Source organism: Haliaeetus leucocephalus, unplaced genomic scaffold (genome assembly GCF_000737465.1).
Source record: "Haliaeetus leucocephalus isolate CR32 unplaced genomic scaffold, Haliaeetus_leucocephalus-4.0 Scaffold110, whole genome shotgun sequence".
Taxonomy (NCBI): Eukaryota; Metazoa; Chordata; class Aves; order Accipitriformes; family Accipitridae; genus Haliaeetus; species Haliaeetus leucocephalus.
The window spans coordinates 1172686-1194780 of record NW_010972546.1 but is presented as its reverse complement, the minus strand read 5'-3'; the positions used below and the strand labels follow the sequence as shown (position 1 = coordinate 1194780).

The 22095-nt window shown below is 40.0% G+C and overlaps 1 protein-coding gene across 3 annotated transcripts in view; it reads left to right on the top strand.

Moving 5' to 3' along the window:
* Positions 1-576: 576 nt before the first annotated feature.
* The window catches only part of NPEPPS (aminopeptidase puromycin sensitive), a 38039-nt gene continuing 16520 nt past the window's right edge, over positions 577-22095 (top strand). For 2 of the 3 annotated variants that reach the window (XM_010585527.1, XM_010585528.1), the window contains exons 1-8: positions 577-686; positions 8752-8836; positions 16987-17064; positions 18110-18231; positions 19141-19248; positions 20178-20378; positions 20831-20927; positions 21033-21066. In XM_010585527.1, coding sequence (XP_010583829.1) covers positions 8779-8836; positions 16987-17064; positions 18110-18231; positions 19141-19248; positions 20178-20378; positions 20831-20927; positions 21033-21066 — 698 coding nt within the window. In that variant the 5' untranslated portion in view covers positions 577-686; positions 8752-8778. Of the gene's footprint in view, positions 687-8727; positions 8837-16986; positions 17065-18109; positions 18232-19140; positions 19249-20177; positions 20379-20830; positions 20928-21032; positions 21067-22095 lie in introns of those variants that run through there. The other variant, XM_010585526.1, reaches the window with a different exon arrangement.

Sequence of the window (22095 nt, the reverse complement as noted above, 5' to 3'; positions counted from 1 at the left end):
GCCCTTTTCCCCTTCCCCTCCTCGCCGCCGGGCCCTCAGGGCCTCCCCCCTTCCCCGTCAGCCCGCCGGGGCCCGGCCCTCAGCGCGGTGGAGCCGGCCGGGCAGGTGCAGGGAGGCCGCTCGGAGCTGCTCTCCCCCCCCTCCTCCCCGCGGTCTCCGCCCTCCCTTTTCCATTCAGCCTATACATATATATATGTATATATACACCCCCCCCGAGGCCAAGCGTCGAGGAAGGGGCGAGGGCAGCCCGCGGGCCCCGCCCTGCCCCGCTCCGGGCCCCGGGAGGAGCGGGAGCGGCCGTGGAAGGGCTTGGGCGGGGGGGAGCCTCGCCCCGCCGCTGCGGGCCCCCCGGGTCCCCCTTGGGCTGTGTGTGGGGGTGCCCGGCCCGCTCCCTCCCTCCCTCCCGCCCCGGCTCGGACAGTCCCCGGTTCTTCTTCCCGCCTGCCCGCTGCCAGAAGGGCCCCGCTAGAGCAAAAGTCTGTACGTGGGGTTTGGCGCGGAGCGGTGGGAACCGTGGATATCTATCCCCGGCTTCCCTCAAATCCGTAGTGAGCACCCTGTTCCTGTTTTCAGCCTCCAGCGTGCTGCTTTTTATCTATATCCAGCCATTCAGATGGCTCGGGATTTTGCTGGAAAGACAAACTACCACATATGCAATTAAATGAGAACTCCCCCGGTGTAGTACGGTAAGCTGGTAGGCCTCAGTGACATGAAAAGCTTGAAGTCAGTGAAGCGAGAGGCTTGGTTAACAGTGGGAAGGGGTGTGCAAACTAAAAACGGCGGGTCTTCTGCCTTTTCTGAAAGGCAAAAGCTTCCCCGTGTTCGTGCTTCAAAGCCAGAATGTTTGATGAAAGCCCTGAAGTCTCATAGTCATTCTCAGGCTGCTGTGCCAAGATTTCCTGAATTTGCTTTCATGTCTTTCCTTGTGCAATGATTTGAAATAGATACAGAACTGTAAGGGCTTACCGGACTTCTTAAAATGGGATGACTGTATTGACAGCTCAAAAAAATGTGAGGGAGATTTTTAAATACCGAGATGTGTACAGATTTAAATCTTGGTCTAAAGAGGTGGTTAAAACCTTGTTTTAAAATGAGGTAACATCGGGGCAATGAAACTGCTGAATCTGAAGCACAGGTACAGAAGAGAGCGAGTGCCTCACTGGGCAAGCGTCTGGTGTCTGTGGAAGTTGGGGAGGGCAAAAAGCTGTGGATGATAGTGAATCTTGTGACTTTTGCGACCTGGAGGAAGACAACCAGAGATGAGTAAGTTTGTGTCATGTGGAAGAAATATTGAACATGTAAATCGCCTTGCAGATTTTGTTCTAGCTCATGTCCTCAGGCTGCTGCTGTCTTTGGGGTCTCGGTTTGATGGCACATCAGCCTGGGCAAAAATGCTAGCTTGAGAAATTCCCAGTCTCTTCTGTCTTAATCCTAGCCACCTATTCCTGTCTTCGCACCCAAGTTGCTGCTCCTCAGTCCCGTTACAGCTGTGGGGCTGTGCTGCAAATGGGATCACTGAAATCATCCAGGTTAAAAATAACACTCGGGGGGAGGGGAGTCGTGGCTTTTTAAGCCAGCATTGCTACCGAGGAGAGAGTCGTATTGAACAGCAGCCTTGGAAAATTCATTTAAATCCAGGAATAATGAGGATTGAGCTTGTGGAGATGGTAGTTGGTTTGCAGATTTTAGTCCTGTTGAGATGTTTTTAATAACATTTGCTGTTCAGGGGATTGGTCAATTAATTCCTAGAGCAATGGATAGCACCTGACAATGCGAAATTCTGGACTTTCCTACCAGCTGAGGGCATGTGTTAAGGAAGAGCACTGATCTGGCAGGGTCAAGGTTGTAAAAAACCTCTTGTTCACATCACGGTGAGCTGATCTGATGTTCCTGCAGTAGAGAGAATTAAAAAAATATAGGGCAAGATTTTTAAAACATATCTAAAGTATATATCTTTAGTTTTTAATAACTTTTATCAACCATAGACCAAAGAATCATGAGGCCAAATCCCAGCTGCATGCAAGCAAGTACAGGAGAGGTGCAGGAAGGTGTATGGGGTGAGTGTTCACGTGCTTGTCTCGAGTTAGCAATCTGGAGAAGTTTGCTGTGGCTGCCAGTGTCCAAAGCGTGGTAAAGGCATGTTCCAGAAAATTAGAGGGTAACTATTCTGCACCTTAATGGAGAGAAGAACAACCAGCTCATCTACAGTACTAGGTGGACAGGATACTTTTTGTACAAGGGAATGGCTTGCTTAAGAATATGCTAACATTTACTAGTTGTTTGTTATTGAGCTGGGATTGAATCTAGAAAATAAAAAATAATTTGTGTGCTTTTGGATCTAATTGGTTCAATGGACCTGTTGGCCATTTCTGCTAGCAGCTTGTAATAAGGTGGAGTGGAGCTCATCAGAGGCATTCTGTTTTCAGCAGCTTTGGCATACATTGTACAGTCGTTGAGGTAAAAGTGATTTTACGTTAAGACACAAACTTTGGATTTTCCAGGTTTTGGGTAGGGAAATACATACACTGCCTCCTTTTGAAGATCCAGGTATCATTTTTTATAACCAACCAAGAATAATTATTAGTCCCTCTGCTCCATTCCAGTATGATAATGGCTGGACAAGCAATAATCCACATGAAGTACTTAAACCAGTGATGGTTTCTGACCTGCAGGGTGAGTACTGAAACTTTGACACCAGAATAAATCACGATTAGCCACAAAATTAGGAAAATTTTTCATTACGTACATCAGAAGTGTTTGTTTGCTTTGTTATTTTTGCATCTTTACTAGCAAACTGGAATCAGTGAAGGCTATGATATTTAGTCAAGATACTACAAGTAAACACTTGATCAGTCAGTTTGTGTTTCTCACTCACAGCCATTAAATAGGATTTGGCAGCCCTCTGTGTAGAATTTTGGTAAGTCTTTCGACTTGAGCACCAAGCGCTGAAGAAATGTTAAATAACCTTGCAGTCCTGGCTCTGGGGCAGTACACTTGTGTTGGCTTTTGTACATGTAAGTAACTTAACAAAACATTTTGTCTTTATGCTACAATAATAAATGTTAGGCTTATATGGCTCCTTCAGAGGAGCTTCTGAGGATAAAGCCTTTTATGATTAAAAAGATAAGGCTGTTGCTTCAGTGTCAGCAGTGAGCAGGTGGATTTCAAAGCCTTAAAAAGAAATGATATGTGTTTGTAGTTTATTGTGACACTTTTAGTTTTTGGGTTAGGGAATTGGCCCTCTGTCTAGTATTTGTTGTTTCTTGATAAAGGAACGATACTGAAATCTGTCTCTTGATAGTTTAATTTCGTAGCCTTTTGAAGTTGTGCTTGTTGAGTATCTGGTAGCCTATACATTAAGTTTTGTCTGGTTACCTGAGATTTTCAAATAATGTAATTTGTGGTCATATGAATATTTTTGAAGTCTGCAGAATTGAGTAACAATTATATAAACTGACAGTATGTAATTACCATTTATCACAGTTAAAAAGCCCAAAGTCCTTAAATGAACTATATCACAAGGAACCCTTATCGCAGCTAGGACAAAACATGGTTGTGGGAGAATCGGGCGCTGCGTGTTGGTAGCAGATCTGGCACTGAAATAGTTGCCTGCTCACAATCCTGTGATCACTCTGTCAGTTGTATCATCTTTTAGCATTTTAAACTGTTGATTTGTTGGGTGTGTGGGCTTGTTTCTGAATGAGCACAATTAAGGTGGGGTTTTTTTTGGTGGAAATAGTTCATCTACTTTATTCATCTGGTAGCTTGAGATTTAATTATTATAACCCTGATTCTCAGGGTCTAGTTATCAGTGCAGCGCACTCATATTACTCAGTGTCTAGGTCAACTTTTTTCCATTCTGCTTTTGACTCCTGGGAGGCCTAACCGAGGGCTGGAACAAAGAGGGGATGTGTGGCCGTTCTGTTCTTCAGCATCATGCTGAAAAGGCAAACATGAGTAACTAGCAACAGAAACAAACATCTGGCTCCCAAAGTTCAACGGTTGTTTTAAGCTTCTAAATGGAAGTTCTTAGCGCTGTCATGGCTCCAAACGATCACCTGTGCGGTGCAGGGCGTAGGTGCAGAGCTTCAGGAAGGTGCATGGTTGTCTTCTAACTTCCTGGTACTTACCTCTATATAACTACCTTCTTTGGAGCCTGTTGTGTGGTGATTCATTTCTTTCATTGCAAACTACAGCAAGGGGTTTCTTGGTTGCAAAGCAACCTATCTTTACTTTAAAGAATTTACAGCCTGAGGTAGATGGCTCTTAAACATCTTTCACAGTCCTTTTAATATGTCTTAAGGATACTCTGTTATATTTAGCAATGTTTAACCTGTATCTGTTGCTTTTTATAGGTTAATTACGCAGTATCTGCTAGACTAAAGAAATGTGTAGTCTTCTGATCCTGCTGCATGCCAGTTAAAGATTAATTGTGACACGCTTGTATGTAAACCTTGAAAAATTAAGCTTAATGGGTGTAGTATTTGTGCTTAGTATCTCCGGGGGGTGGGGGGGGGCCGGGAAAGTTGGCTAGGGTAAATATATGGTCATGTTACCTGGCATTGTAACTTCAGTTTCCAGCACATCTGAATTTGAGTGTTAAAGGTAGCATGCTAAGTGTTCAAGTCTGGCGCTTCAAAGTCAGGACCTTGGGGCTCTGTGTACCCTTATGCCACCAGCTTCAAAAATAGGAATGCCTTTGCTCTTCTCCCCCACAGAAAGGCCTCTCAGTTCTGTAATTCATAAGGCTAAGATGATTGCATTGATCATAGTTACAAAGGGATTTACTTGTCTGTGTGAATTTGACACTTCTGAAGTATGTGTGACTGCTACCGATGAATGTTGTTGGATGCTCTTTGGAATGAAGTTAATTTTTCCAGTGGGCCAATTAGTCGTGGCATTGGTAATTTCACTACTTGGCTACCATAATTTGCTTGAGATGCAGATTAATAAAAGTCTTTATTCCTTTTCTCATTGAAGTTTTGAATTCTTTTCAAAAAGATACATCCTAGAACACGACTGTAGTAATTTTAGTTGTCTATTTTTAGAGAGTAAAATGCTAAAAACATACATGCTTGTTATAATGCTACATTTAGGAAAGCACTCTGGAGCCGAGTGACAAGATTTTAATTATCTAGTCTTATAAATGGCTCTAGAGAATTAGTTTTGACTATAGAAGATGTCTTTTGGTGCACCTCATCCTGTATTTCAGGTAGGCTGTCGTTCTGCTGAAGCCATTCAAATTCTTGTTTCTAATGCCCTAAAAATGTTTTTCCACCAAGTCCTTTCCTGCTCTGATAACCTCTGAAAATCAAAAGCTTTACAGCATCTTCGCATCCTATTTGGCAGAGCCAAATAATTAGCCTTTTTAGCTCTTCTTCCATCAAATGATGTTACCTTGGAAAACTTTTTTGGGGAACTTAAGCTGTTATCTCCTATTGCGTGAGATTTCCTTCCCAGAAACAAACACTGAGCATGAATGTGGATGTGTAGGGGGTTGGGAAGTGTGTGTCATCTTAGTCTGATGGCAGGTTACCGACACAGTTAAAATGTCTTAAAAGGTCTGCCGTTTTTTGCAGAGCAGACCTCCTTGTGGTATCTGTGTCTGGCTAATCTCAACAGGTGTTTTGAATTCTGATTAATGTTAGTAGAGTTTCATTGAAAGGAGCAGGTTTAAAGTTTGGAAACATTTCTTCATTCTGGATATTGGTCTTAGTTCGTCTGCTGCTTTTAAGCATGTCACCCTTATGGCAAAGCTACTTTCATTGTGGGCATTTGTAGCTTGCTCTTGCCTTGATTAGCTTCTTGTTGAAGAGTAAATTTATTTTATTATAGAGCAAGGTGAAGCAGGGTGACAGTTCGTGTATATACAGCTTTGTAATTGGTTATACCTTACTTGGTGAGATGCTTTTTTTGCCTTTTAATATGATTGGATTCATGAAAAGCACTGCATGAGCAGAATATCTGTCTTCCAGAACATAGTATTAGCAGAAATGTAAAAGCGTTTTCAAGGTATCGCTTACAGTAAAACACATTCATTCATCTTTGTGATATAGGTAGAGTCAGTAAGCATTAGGCTACAGGTTCTTGTGAGATAAAATGGTCCTAAGTTAAGTATGCTGGATGGCTTATAGTTTTGGTTTTGTTCTTACAGGTGTGTCTGTACTTCATTATTTTTAGTGGATCAGAGGGAGGAGGCTTTCATGCTAGAGTCTGTGTGCCAACATGAAAACTTTTTTTTTCCCTCACTAAATTAAATTGCGAGAGCCTCAGAAGTGTGCTGTACAGTACACTGTCAGTATTCATATCTGTGAGCTGAATTTTGCCCTTTATTTTTTGGGAGTTGGAGGGTAAACGTTTTTTAGCCTACTGGTTCACTCAGTCCCTTTGAATGTTTTCTAATATGTTGCACTCTTTTGTAAAACTGACTTGATATTTGTAGGAGGTAAGAAGAAAATAAAAATAGGGAATTGCCTTTCTAAGCAGCCTCTGAAATTGTCTCTGCTTAAACCTAAACTTTCTTATTTTGTGGGCACAGTGCTACACTGAAAATTCTTCTGTCCTCAGAAGAGGTTGTTTTTTAAAGATCAAGCCTATTGTTAAATCCAGTATTGTCTGCAATTTGGACAGCTCTTTATGCATCTTGGATTTGTAGATTGAATAAAGGTCTCTACTAGACATTTATAAAAAACTTTCTCATTCTGATTTTTCTGTGTTTTAGAAGACCTTGAAAAACCCCAAACCCTAATATTGTGATGAAAATTGTTGAGCTTTGATCTTAGGTTTTGGGAAATGTTGTAATCCTTTAGTTTCATGTACAGCAAATTGAAAAAGAAAAAAAGATTTCAGATTGTATCTTTACTAGAAGCATCAAATCTAACCTGTGTCACTTTAGTTGTTACATTTGCTTGTTTTATGCTTTGCAAACATGTTGTTTCTAGAATCAGGTTAAGTTTATTAGGTAACATTGTTTTGGTTTTATTACCATAAAGAGGCAACATGAAAACAACACAGCTCTTCTGCACTGTTCTTCAACACACTACTGCAGGGTGACTGACAAGCAGGATTTGGAAAGATTCACTAATAGTTACTCTTGTCAAAAAGTATAAGCCCTTACTTAATATTTATTATACAAACAATTCTGTTAATAGGAATAAGCTGTAGACATTTGCTTCAGAAGCAAAGTTGGTGACTAAGGTTAGAAAGAAACTTCTGAGTTAGGTTTGTCTTGTGTTAACCATCCACTGTGGGGGTTGGCTTTCCTTGGATTATCTGGGATTAGCCCTTTGGTTAACAGATTATTAGACTAGATAGACCATTCTTGTGATGTGGGTATGCCTATTAAGTTATACATTTAAATTTCTTAAACCTCTCTTATCACTGACTAGACTTGAATTTGTTTTTAATGTACACAATGACTAAGGAACTATTCCTTCAGCGAGCCTGGGTAGAACGGTTTAGGACTGAATATCTGCTTCCATTTACTCATCTTGTATAGATACCAGCTCCTTTATGGCAGTGGTAAGTGTCTGCTTCAACTGTGACACTTCAGCTTATTATTTCGGCTTTACTTGTAATAAATGTATTTACACTCAGATGCTTGAATGGTGAGCTGGCGTGCACATGCAAAGTACTTTGCTGATTTCGCTACAGGGATGAAGGAGCTCTTGATTCCTGGGAACCAGTTTCCATCACAAAGAGGTCCAGCTGGTTCTTGCTGTGTTCAAACATGGATAGCTAGAGTGATGGGTACAGGTGTTAATAGGGCATTTTGGGGTTGTAATAGTGAAAAACCAATAAAGGCATACGAGTCCTTATGCTTTAAGAAACTTACTGTCTGGGGTAGGAAGCAGTTCCTTTGTACATATCTTAAACCCTAGCTGGCTATTACAGGAATTCTTGCTCCTTTATTTAAAGAACTGGTGTTGTCTACTGCCAGACATTGTATCCTGGACTAGCAGTATTACCAGCTTGATCCAGTGTGATGATTCTAGTGGTTTCAGCCATAAGTTTCTAAATAATTCCTAGTTTAATTCCCAAATATTTTACCCCTTTGTAATTAATTGATATTTAATTTGAATTCCTCTGTATTCAAGCTTTTGCATCCAAATAGAAAGCTGGCACAGTGAGACAGTTTATTACTACGCTGGGAGCTGGCCACTTGTTAAATAAAGCAAAGTGTGTGTAGCCAAGAGCTGGCAGAAGGAAAGCTTTCAGGAAAATGTAAAGGCAAATTTCTTGGCAGGTGTTTTTAACCTAGGAAGTTCTTATAGTGTTGACAGTTTAGAACACAGTACTGTAGGTTGTATTTCTGATCATCTCTCAAAGATGTAAGTTTGCATTCAAAGGCTTTGACTATAGTCTCCTGTAGGTCATCTCTAAAAGGAAGCTTACAGGCTCTCTATCTATTTTTATTGGTCTTGGATTCCCAGGCATGTACAAGGGCCCTATTGTCAAGATTTCATACCAATTTTTAACAGGCAGTTCATTCCCTTAAATAATTTACAGTGTTGATAAGTAGGCCTAGATGGCTTGAACATGATTCAAGTACGCATGTTCCAGAACAAGTGAGAGCATCAGTGGAATATCTTTTTCTTTTTTACCACTCTTAAACACTAAATTTTACTTCAGACACTTGATGGTGGAAGGGGTTTTAGATTAAAGGGTGGTGGGAATGCCTAACTACCTAAGGGAGCTTAAGGGAGTAGGGAACACTGTTTCTTCCTGATGCTCATAAAATTTCTCTTCCAGGTGAAACAGGCAACCAACCAAATTGTGATGAACTGTGCTGACATCGACATTATTACAGCTTCCTATGCGCCAGAAGGAGACGAAGGTAGGATTGCTTTTTTACTGGAGTTTTTACGTGTTAGTTCATTTCATTTCTGACGTGAGGTGCTCTTGCCAACAGCTAACAACTTTGATTGCAAAATTACATAATAGTTTGATAAGCTAACCTACCCCTAGAAGCACAAAATTAATTATCTAACCTTTATTCTCTTCTCATCACTACCATTTGCATTACATCTGAAAAAGTTACTACAGGCTTCCATGAAGTCTACATTCTACTCCATCATGCCTGAGTGTTGTAGGCAAAAGGATGTTTGACTGTTTTTACATTATTATTTATCTTTATACCAGATAACTGTGTAAGAATATGATTTGTAGCTGTGGTCTTCGCAGTATTGACAAAATCTCTGACAAGGGTTTAGATAAGGAATGCATCAATAATGGCCTGGAGTAGGAAAAACTCATTGGGAAAGGATTTGGAAAAGTACAGAAGACAGTTAATTGACATTTAGGAGGATGTTCTGAGTGTAGGGCAATGTGAAAAAAGGTGACTGTGTGGAGGAGACAATGACTGGGAATCCAGTTCAGTGAAAGGCTGGAAGTTAATGGAGAAATCAAAGCAGCAGTACCTGTTTGTAATGCACAGTTATAGTAGTTGACATCTTCCCCAATTATATTTTGAGGAGATTTAGTAGACACAAAAAAAACTTCTAGCAATTGAAGCATGAAATGATTGAGGTGTGGAAAATAAGCTCCTTGAAACAGAGCAATGGTCTAACAGTGTGCAAAGCCTTTGTAGTTTTCTTATGGAGCCTTTGCTGTTTCAAGCACAGTAGCTATTTGGTCCACTGTGTATGACTGTTTCTTAAGTCCTTCGGACAACAAAAGGCTCTGCAGAGCCTCCCTTTCTATATGGAAAATGCCACAATGATGTCATGAAGCACTTTGTTGAAACCATGATTGTGAATTAAAGGAATGATCTCGATGGATAGGAGAAAGGTGTTCCTTTGATTAGGTTTAAACTTCTCTAGTATGCTTATGCAACAGCTGAAGGAAGTTGGAGAGAAGGGCTGTTTGTGCGAACACCTAAAGAAGAAAAGAAATCTTAATTTTCTGGACTGGATTTGGTAGGGACAATTCCAGTTCATGTTGCAGTGATGTTATCCTATGGCTAATAGATTTGTACGTGGCAAGTGGAATGTCTGCAATGAGTCTTTGCATTTAAATTGGTTTGACTTTTTTTTTATCTTTAATATAGTATTAAAGAAACCAGAGGGCTTCTTAAATGCAGTTGAGAGCAGCCAAGTGGTGCTTAGGTGGATGGGGAGCTCTGTCCTAAGGAAGTAGCGTTTGGCGGGTGTGTTGTGGAAAAGTAGAGCTCACTGCAGGAAGTGCAGTCACAGCGAGAGAGGGCGGCAGAGAAGAGTATTATTACCAAAGAGCTTGGAGTCTGGCCACCAAGTTTTGATAGTGAAAGAATAGCGCGCTATTTCCTACGTGCTTGATTCGGGCTCCCGGATTGTACCCTGGCGCTCCATTCCTGCATGCCTTTCACACGCTGCCGTTAGTGATCTTTAGCTGATTGGATGCACTGTGTTGCTAAGCACTGCTGGAGTTATTTCTTATACTGAGTAATGAGGTAATAACAAGAGTGGTAGTAACAGCAGAGTGTGTATGGAGTCTGTTCCACCTACCACCCTGCCATAGGCCCAAACCACCTATCAATTTTTTATTTTGTCATTGAGAAAATGAAAATAAATGGAAAAGGTACCTAGGAATAAAGTTTCTTTCCAGTCAAATCAGGAAAAATACATTAGAATACAGAGGATTGTATCATAACTGTTGTATCATAAATACTTGAGGTGCGGTTTTATTGCATGTTTACTATAATTAAGCTCAGGCTTCACAGGGTTAAAACATATCTTTCAGTTTGGTAAACTGCCAACTAATATAATGGCTTTGGAAGTAAAATTGCATGAAACTGGCAGGCTATTTGCTGGCACCTGTTGATACAGATCAAGTCGGTCTTACTCATGCTTCTATTGTGCACAGCTTTTGGATGGTAATTGTATAACTGGTCTCAAAAACAGAGTACGAAATATAGTCCAATGAACCAACAGAAATATCAGCCAGATCGTTTGGATTTAGTTACTTAGGCGAGCCTTGTACCGATTGCCTATATAGTATGTTTGAAACTGAGTGAGACGTTAGTGGTGTTTTTCTCCTTTAAAGGCTCTAGTGAAGAATTGTTACCTCTTTTAGTTCTGTACCTCAGTGGGGAAGAATTTGTCTCATGCTTGTCTGTAAATGTGAGGCAAAAGATAATCAGTCACTTATCTTCTTTCAAGTGTGGTTCTGTTCCAAAAAGTAGCTGTGTGAAAAGGAGACCTCCTTGTTCAACAGATAACATTTCCCTTGTTTATGGAGCTGATCTGTTGACTTTTGTGCAGAATAGTTTATTCTTTTCCTAATAATTCTTGTTAATCTTGAGTACCTACTACACTGTGGCTTGTACAACAGCAGGAATCTTAGCTAGAACTGTGGGCCATGTTTTCCCTCCGCTCGTATTCACTCTTCTAAAGATGGATACAGCAGAGGGTAGAACTTGGTCTTTGGAACTTTAATGCAGATTTGCAGGGAAATCAGATTATTGCCCAATATTTGACAGGAAGCTGAGGGAGGATGTCTGAAGCTTTAAAGTCAAAGTAAAAGATTTTGCTGTGTAATCCACAATTGAGTGATAGTGAATAATAAACCAGGAGAGATTGATTACGCAGTACTTTGGAGTAGAAAAATTCTGTTTCAACATAAAACTAGTGTAGTGATTATAACTGGAGGTTGTGGATTTGCCGTTTGTGCCAGGTATGCTGTAATGGAACAAAGCTACTCAGAAGACTGAGTTTTTTGTTGCTGAAGTTATGACTGGCTCTTCCCACTAATCATAACGAGCAATTGTTTTGTTTTTTTCCAGAAGCTACTTTTTAGCATTTGTAGTCAAATGTTTATAGTGCAGCCTTAGTGTTTAGGTGTGCACGTACTGTACTACCATCGTCCAAATGGTTGACTTTGCTCAGCTAAATGAAGAACTGAAAAGGCATTCCTAAGCAAGTTGGTTCTTAATTTAAATTTTAGGGGATTGAGTTTCATACTTACAGAATGCTAAGTCATTTGAACTTCCTGCGAATCTCTCTTTAAGGAGTTGTGAAATTGTAATGGAGTCATAATCAGTGAATTACATTGTCTTTAGCTTGGAAAGCTTTTCAGATACTGTGGCATCTAAAGCAGCTTCTTGAATTTAGAGATGCTTGGAGGGTAGTAGTTGGCAATTTTGCATAGAAAATTACAAGCAACCATAGTGATGTTTGTTTAGCAGACATAATCAAGTGAACTTTGATTTGTGCTTCAACCTTTAAAAGGTTTTAAGGCCAGAACTTATTAGTTTAGTCTTTTCCTTCCTAGCACGGTAGGGATGTTTCATGATGATCGTAAGGCAGTCTTGAAGTCATGCTGCTGTGGAAAGGGGCAATGACGCTTGTCCTCACTCCATTCCTTCTCTTGGCATTCATGTTTGTACAGTTGAGCAGCCATGTAGATCAGGAAACTGCACTGGCTGAAAACTGCCTCTACAAGGCGGGAAGAAAAAAAGTCAGCTTGGAGACGGATCATCTTCCTGATCCTGATGATTGTATGTGAATGCCAGTGGAAGGAAGGGAATGGAAACATGCAGCTGGGGCCAGGTGGGAAAAATGGGACTACTGTCTCTGCCCGTAGCAGACTACATTTGTCGAAGCCAGTTGTGAAACCTTTCTTTGTTGTAGAAAAGCTCATCTTCATCCTTTCTTCTGGAGACGATGTGATGTTGACAGAATTTTTAATGGTAGTTTTTTTAAGGAGGCCTGGGCTTCATTGGCATGGACAGTTTGGGAATATCTGGTAGGCAAGAATACTCAGAAGATTCCTTTGAAGGATTTTACAACCACTGGTTTGAAACACATGGAAAGATGTGAAAGGGCTTGAAAGCATTAGCATTCTCAGGAATTGCATCAGCATAGTTCAGTGGCTAACACCGAAGGAGGTCAGCGTATGCTGTGTCAACATGTAGATGTTTTAAGCTAACGTGTTTAATTTGCAGGTAGAGTAGGCAGAGTGCACACAGTCACTGCAGCTCAGTTGATGACCGCAAGTTAATTAAGCCACTGTACCTTAATTGCCTATGACTTCCCCATGCCATGGAATGAGGGCTACTTGAAAAAATTCCACCTCTTGCACTTGGCTTTGTCTTCACTTTGAAATGCATGCACATTTGACATTGCTTAAAACCTTTGGCGAGGTTCCACGTTTATAAGCATGTAATACAGAAATTGGGATCATTAATTGATGTATCCATCTGGTTTACTGTGCAATTTCAGGAAGTACTCCGTAGAAGGACTGTAGTTTATTTCAAATACTATTGTAGAATTTGATATGTAGTGCTTTGAGTTTGGGAGGGTTGCTAGATCTGATTTTTATGCCTTTTTTCCAAAGACATGGAGCACTAGCAGCTTTTTATTTTCTCATGCGACTTGGTCCAGGCTGTGTACTAATGTGCTAGTGATTAACTTGCAACCTTGCAGTGCCAAACTCTCCAAAGTTAGTAGGCTGCCAAAATTGTGTTGTTCTCTTCAGGAGCTTTTGTATTCAACACTGTTAGGAATTCAGACAGCCTTTTACTGCAATTACATCTTTGTTATAAGCAGTTCTCTTAAACTCTTAACAAAAAGTATTGTTGATGGTTTTCCATGGTTCTTTTGCTCTGGATTAAATTATTGGCACTGAATAGTTAGTTTAAAAAAAAAAAAAAGTAACTTTGAATCTTTCATTTATATTCTGCCATTTCAGAAATTGATATATAAGCAGCTGCTTTGAGAATTACAAAAAATTGCTGGAGTTGAGCATGGAAAGACGCTCTTCTAGACACCCAGTTCCGCAATGAGTACACATCTTGTGAAACTGTAAACGAATATTACCTTTTGTTCGAGATGTACTCTTGCCATTGCTTTAAAGTGTTTGTCAGAGGCTAGTTGCCACGGCAAGTGGGGCAGTCCTGGGGTATCACAAGACTCTTGGCCTCCTTTAGTGGAGATTGTGATCAGTGTGTGCTGGGAGTGCACTGCATTGCTCATGAGATGGCTGCTTCCAGCCTATTTAAACTATAACTTGTTTAAACATTGTTTCTAACCTTAGGGTAATTGGGATCTAATACTGTAAAATTAAGGTTGAAAAGCTCTTTGAAACAAGGTTGCTTTCTGCAATGTGTTAATATGCTTTCTCAGGCTGTTGCAGGGGCAACAATCCTGAGGGTCTTCACCTTCTACCACTGGTAATGTTTACCTGTGTCTTTCCTATGCCTTTTCTAGTACAGGTTAAAAAGGTTATAAAGTAGCGGAGCTACAGATTCAAATACACTTAGGAGGACTTCACATTTGGGAGAGGAGGGGAGGGAAACTTGATATTCATTGTCAACTTTTGGCAGAAGATCTGCATAACATGCATTCTTCTGTATTTCTCAGTTGCAGTAGGTTAGAACTATGATCTTGAAGTCATGGTATTGTTTGTCTCTGGTATCAGATTGTTTCCATTAGAAGTTGTAAAAAGATAAAAATGTTTTTGGTTTGCTATGGTCATTTTAAAATGCATGGAGGGGGGGAGTGTTTCTGCATTCTTGTACTGATTTTTATCAGACGTTTCTCAGGTTTTCATTTAGCCTCTGACCACAGGCTGACAGCTCAGCATCTGCAGGTTGTCCAGCAGCAGGATTCCTCCCAGGCAGGCTAACATAAATTTCCGACAGGTATTCAACCCATCCTTCCCTCTGACCGAGGTCACTAACATGCTATTGCAGAACAACAGGTTTGTTGTCTGTTGGACTCTAAACGGGGTCAAAATTCATTGGATCTAAACGATGTAGTCAGCAATCAGCTCCACACTGTTGCTGGGAAGCCCACTTCCAGACTAGTATGTTGCATGTTAGCATTGTTCCCCTGAATATCTTCTCTCCAACTCTCTTATAATGTCTGCTTTTCTGCCTCTATTCCTCAGAGTTATAAGAAGAAGAGCTAAACCTTTACTTCTTGTTGCTCATTGCCCAACACTTGCTGGCATTTTGATGTCCTTGGCATGTGTTCTATTTAAATGGTCTAACTCATCCCTCTTACAGTTGATTTTAAAAATCTTGGAACTCCTCAGTGCAGACTAGTAGTCTAAAGTTCTTCTACTTGATCATGTAAAGAATTTTTTTCTTGAATTTGTTTCTGTACTGTATTTTTTCTTACAGCTAGAATTGTTTTATTGTAAGCATTTGTGTATTATGTACCCTAGCATGGTGGTTAACTCTGATTAAATGCTGAGCAGAGCACTGTGAAACCAGTAGTTAAGACTAATGCATTCATGCAGTTTCTGCATTTATGTTCTCTGTGAGCAGAGGTTGGTATTAACTCTGACTTAAGGCTGAAATCATACTATTCCAGAATAAATAGCACTTTCAATTTTATAAAAATAAAAACATGTCTCCAGTTACTTTTGTCACATATGGAACAACTTAGCTGAACATCTTGCAAGTGTGCTTAGGCTGCCTATGAAACTGAATACCTGGATTCTTGTAGTGATACTTGAGCATGGAAGACGGGTCATTCTGTAAATTAAATAGTTGTTTCAAACAAGCTTTGTCATTCAGAACTCTATGTAATGAAGAAGTTGGTATAGTGGTACATTTTCCCTTTAGGATGTTCACCTCTATGTATCACAGCACTTCCCAGTATTCTTTTTTTGTCCTTTTTTTGGTGACCATTCAAAACTAGTATCTACTACAGTAGATAACTGAAGCTATTTACTGAATCTTTCTTCCTAGGTCAATTTTGAAAGTACCTGAAAAGGCTGCTAGACCCTTGCTAGCATTTCAATCTCCTATGTGTGTTTCCACTTTGATTTAAGGGATGTAAGTGGGATGGGACAGGCAGCTTGTGCTAAGAATGCTGTTAATTTAAACCGGTCTCTGTGTTTCCTGTATCTTTCAAAACTATACTGAATTGCCAAGTGTTTATTATATTTATAAATCTGGAATTGTACATCAGTATGGCTGCATAGAAAGGTGTAGTTGTAGTGCTTACCAAGTTTGGTGGTTCAGGATGCTGATGTGTCGTAGAAAGCATTGCTAATTTGTTTTGGTGCAGATTTGCATTTCTTAAAGATAGCTGGTTATTGTGGTGGTTAAGTATAGAGTGACAAAGGTAGGAGAACTTGCATAGGTGAGGTCCTATGTAGCTATTTTAGAGTTTGGGGGTTTTTTTGGTTTGGGGTTTTGTTTTTTTTTTTTTTTTAGAAGGAGCATAGATGTACATCACTTTGCAGCGAGTGGGACTTGATGAATTAGGAAGGAAGAAGCAACACCAGGTGTTCTCTCTTGGCTCTGCTAACTGTAAGCTCCAGGACAGTTTTAATTCCTGTGTACTGATTCCCTCCCCGCATCTATGCAGCTTGGCCTCATAGTTCGGATGTTTGCATCTACAAATAGATCCGATGCTATGTAAATGCCATACTGCTTCATATTCTGGTTGATTTTGTATGCCGTTGCTGAATGGTATATAAACTCCAAAGTGAGGTCCACAAATTAGTTAAATCATCAGCATCCTGTTTGGAATAATTAATAAGAATCCTGCTGCACTGATGTAAACATTTAATACTGATGGGAAGTTTTGTGCGATTTGTCAGGATTGTAGTAGTTGTTACCAGCATTGCTGGTGGTGTACAGGATACTGCTCTTACTTCAAGTTTGCAATTTAACAGTACAGCTTTTATTACTTGGCACAGCTGAAGACTTCCCTGCCATGTACGAGTGCAGTGTTCTGATGGATGGGATGTATGGCAGAGGTGGAAGGAGCACGGAGGTGGTGCTTTGAGTTTGTGGCTGTATAGTCTGATGTAAATGTGGTAGATTTATTTGTCTGAAGCAAGATAATAAAACATGGAACTCTGACAATGGGTGGCATTTCTTTGGTTGCTTGCATTTATATCATTCTAGATTACTCAATCTTCATTGATTTGTTCGTAACTACAGCATGTTGTTGGATTCAGCTGATTCAGTTAATTTTAAATGTTTGTGAGTTACAAAAACATCTCTGGTGCTTATTTCAAACAAAGTAGTCTGTTTTTCTGTTTCAGAGGTACATGCCACAGGGTTCAACTATCAAAATGAGGATGAAAAGGTTACTCTCTCCTTTCCCAGTACTCTTCAGAAGGGTAAGAGCTATTTTCATGCCTTCTGCTTGCTTCAACCATGTGTTTGAGACGTTTGCACTTGAAAAAGCTGGAGTAGGACAGCTCTGTCTTCCCTGAAGTTTCTGACTGTGAATGTAGTGCTCCCTAGGGAGTCTGTCCAGTATAAGTCATTTTGTGAGCCTCTGGAATTGAAAATGTTGTTTTGCTAATGGTGATGTTTGCTTCCAACACCTGAGGTGACTCTAATTATTTACCTGCTATTGGGAGTTAGGCTCAGAAGCTCTTTATGTTAGCTACTGATGATCTGTTTCCCTCTTACCAAGAATGAGCTAATCTGAATTACTGCAGTATTTTCCTAGGCGTGAATGTACTAATTCTTTTGAAACTGATACAGCTTTTTGCTCTGAGGAGTTTGTTGATTGAAACTCGGATCCTTAGTTTGAATAAAGCAGTTTTATTTCATGTTGACAAATACAAATATAAAGTTTCTAGGGTGATAAAACTTTAGTGTTTCATTCTGTGGGATATTGGCATGCTGCCTCTCTGATCAAGATCAGGTTTCCCCTTTTGCACTGAGACGTCGAGGGCAGAATAAATCCTGAGACTAATTGACTTACAAGCTTGAACACAGCCAGTGCTCCATCTTGGCTTTTGTAGTAGGTTATTATTACTTAGTAGCCATCCTATATTTTTGCAAACTTTACTAAAAGGTAAGGATTGTAGGATCGGACTTCTCAAACAGCTTAAGGTAGGTCTGTCTTGGTTATTGCATTGTGTTTAGAAGATGAGAATGAATACTGCAGCAGCCTCTGATCTCCGATCAATGCTAAAATGCTATGGTGAGTCTGGCTTTGTGTGCATTGGTCTGCTGGAGCTTATTTTATGTAAGCAGAGTGAAGGGTTTGAGGGAGGCTGGCAAAAAAGTGATAGGTGGAGATGAATTAAAGGGACACCTTATTTCAGAAGGGCAGTGGGCCAGCTGAGTAGCCTGGCCTGAAGGTCCAGACCAAATAAATGTTCTGTTTGGCACTTGCCAATAACAATGTCCCATCTGTTTCTGTTACAGGGACAGGGACGCTAAAGATAGACTTTGTAGGGGAGCTGAATGATAAAATGAAAGGTTTTTACCGAAGTAAATATACCACCCCTACGGGAGACACACGCTATGCTGCTGTCACTCAGTTTGAGGTATGGGCTATATTTTTGTTTTGAGGGAATGTCATTCTTAATATAGGATTTATGCTTAGAAGCAGCAAAGACGCAATTTCCTAGCTTTAGCTATACCCTCTCGGTAAATTTCAAAAATCCATATTTATTTGCTTCTTGCTTTTAGTGTGGATGGGTAATACTAAAAGCAGCCTTTACATTGCGACTTCAAGGTCAGTAAATTCTGGATCTGGCAAATTCCCCAGCCAGGGATCATGCTGATGTGTGATGCATCGTATATATACACTAACTGCCATGTTTAAGAACAGCTATTTATTTAGATGTGGTCAAATACCTCTGTATAACTTTCCTTCATGAAGTGTATTAATTTTTTTAATAGGACACTCTGCCTTTATCTCAGTATCTTAATGACATCCAAAATGTAAGCCAGATTCTGTCTCAAGTATTATGTAAACCCTGGACATAATGACAGAATTTTATACCATATTGTAATTTCATAGTTATCTGCCTGGTTACGTAAAAACATGGAGTACTTACCTCATACAAATAGAACATTTCTTGGGTGCGGTCTGCTGATGGAATATAAATAGGTGGTCTTGTGTGTATGGTCTGTGAACGCCTGGGTGCCCTCTCTGTTTTCACATGACTGAGCTTTGTTCCTGTCATGACTCTGCTAAATTTTGCTCAGACTGTAGAATTCCATCACAGCACAGAGTGCTTTTCAGCTGCATTTTTTTTTTAAACCAAGAGTGAAATAAGTAAGAATAAAATGCTCTAATGCAGAGGTCAAGAGTGTCAGTGAAGAGGCTCTACACCTGACTAGTCATCATTCATCCAACTTCTTGCCTGTAAAATATGCTGAATTTTTGTGTGTGTTTTATTGCCACAATCTCTTGTGATTTATTTGTTTAATGCTCTTACTTTCTTCAGGCCACTGATGCTCGCAGAGCTTTCCCTTGCTGGGATGAGCCTGCTATTAAGGCAACATTTGATATTTCTTTGGTGGTTCCTAAAGACAGAGTAGCTTTGTCAAATATGGTAAGTTCTTGATGTGCAAGTAAACACTGTTTTAAATAAAGCTGTAATAGCGCCAGCTGATTATTTGATAGTTAATAGTGTGCATCATTGGTAACACACAGAATTAGGAATATAGGCTGTCTTGCTAGCTATTCCTAAGCATCAATAAATTGAGAGAGCTTATAAAAAGATGATATTGTGATGTCAGATACTAGCACAAAACCTAAACAGGTTGTACGAACCACAGTGGTGGTGGTTTAAAAAAAAAAAAAAGTCTTAGCATATGTCAAGCCACGTGCTGCTTGATTAAGAGTGACTGGGGAAAAAAAATAAGCCTTTGTGTGTTTATATAGCTGTTACAGCTACATAAGCACTTGAGATAAATAAGCATGTTTTCTGCTCTAGAGAATTTCTGACCAGAACTGGGATAAAATGTGCAAGTAGAAGTACCTCTGCCACAAATACAAGTGGGCATTTTCAGGTTGCTACTTTAAATATGGTGCACATATTTCTAGATTATGTTGCTGGAGAAGAGCAAGTCAGTTTAAAACCAGACTTTTTATTCCAGTAGCTAACTTTCATAGTTACCTGTAAAGTCTAGCATTGCCCAGTGACCACATGGTTGTGGTTTCTGTTTCAGAATTTGAAGTGAAAACCTGATGCCTTACTGGGATGTGGGTAACACTGTCTTTGAAGGACAGCAGCTGATAGCTGATGTATTCAGCTGCCTTTGCAGTAATGGAATATAACTTATAAAAGTACACCGCCATGTGTGATAGGGCATTTTTAGTTAGGAGGTGAACTACATTGTGGTCTGTATTTTAAAATCATAAAAGAAGTGTCCTTTCATTTTGAATGCATTACTCATAATGATGGAATAGTTAGCCAAATGTATTGTGTAATACAGTTTCACTTCCATGAAACTAACTGATTCCCTTTCATGTTGAAAGAATGTCATTGACCGGAAGCCCTACCCAGATGATGAAAATCTGGTGGAAGTGAAGTTTGCTCGCACCCCTATAATGTCAACGTATCTTGTAGCGTTTGTGGTGGGAGAATATGACTTCGTAGAGGCCAGGTCCCTCGATGGCGTCTTAGTGCGTGTTTACACTCCTGTTGGCAAAGCAGAACAAGGAAAGTTTGCGTTAGAGGTAAATGCACTCAGGGTGACTTCGTTATTGCTATAGCGATCTCCGACAGGCTGGACATAGCTGACTCCTCTGTTCAATCACCTAAATCCATGCAAAGCTCGTGAGGCTGTTTTTTGCTTTAATGGCTTGGAGAGACTAGGCTTGATATTAAACAGAATTTCAGTTGTGGACACACTGATGTCCATAATGACAAAAACATACGGGTTAATTCAGTTCTGATTTGGTGATAGAGACTTTGGTCCAAAGATGATGAGAAGTACTGAAGGGTAGGCTACAGCCTGGGAGAAAAAGGGGATGGGAGTCTTCCAAACCATTGTGCTCTGGAAGCTGGGAATGGGGCTTCTGGAAGAAATCTTGTGTATGCTGCTTTCTTAGCTAGTGTCAGTCATAAATTTTCAAGTTTTACCAGTTGTTCCATGTAAACATAACATTTCTCTTCTTATTTCTTACAGGTTGCTGCTAAAACTCTGCCTTTTTATAAGGACTACTTCAATGTTCCTTACCCTCTTCCTAAAATTGATCTCATAGCTATTGCAGACTTTGCTGCTGGTAAAGTAACTCACTTTATTGATGAACTGTATTTTATTTGAATTTTAAACATTTAGGAAGAGGTGTGTATCAATATCAATAAACCTTTGTATTTATTTTATAAAGGTGCCATGGAGAACTGGGGCCTTGTTACTTATAGGTATGCTGTTAAAATACTGTCTTTCCCCCTCTTTGTTCACTAATTCTTGGAAGTAATTGGCTTAGTTTTAGGGAGCTGTAATTATTGGGTATCATCCCAAATAAGACTGAGTAAATACCTTCAACTCTTGCTTCGGTTTGGATAATTTTGACTTCTGCAGCAGCGTGCATTATTGTACAAATCTTAGGAAGGCAAGAATGAGCTATTACAACTACTGTCCAAGGGCGTGAGATTTTTAAGTGTCTGGCAGCACTGCCTGTTCTACAAGAGAACTTTCTTGGCCCTTTTTTTCCCCTGTAAAAGTTACATGCTTACTGACACAGCTGGAAGAGTTTCTGATTTTGTGTTGTAGGCAAGTTGGTAAATTTAGCAACCACAGTATAACCATGTGGATGTGAGTAAATCAAAAATATTAACTTGCCTTCCTTTTCAGTTTTTTTTTTCTTCATCTGATCAAGCTTTTGTACTTTTGCTTGATATTATTACATTATCTGTGCTCATTGTTAGAATGATTTTCCTTCATTTTGTACAACATTGGTCTTGTAAGCTTTGGACTTTAAACCCTGAAACAGTTTGAATTTCTTCTGCTAAACTTTTAATTTGGCCTTAAAAAATTGAAACGGAAATTTGAGCCCAGGTTTAAAATCTACTTGTCTGCTTATCGCAATTCTGAAATCTGATATTTTACTCCCTGTGGAAAAAAAATATTTGTCCTGGATGAGTAGAATTTTTGGAAGCCTTTCTTAATTGTGCTGTTAATTCCCCCCACCCACCCTTATGCTCAGTTTGGCACGCTTGCTTTATCCCTTTGGGGACAGAAGGTTGGCATAATCTGCAGGCACCATCTATGCTTTGAGATGCACGTTTTTCCCCTTTGAGTTGCAGCAGTCCAGAAGTCCTTTCTGACTGACCCACTAAGTCCTGATCATGACAGGGGTGTTCATAGCAGAAGGTTGCGTGCCTGACCTGGGGAGCACTTGTTGTGTGTATGCGTGTGTGCACGTGTGCCCTGTGTGGAGTATCTTGTGC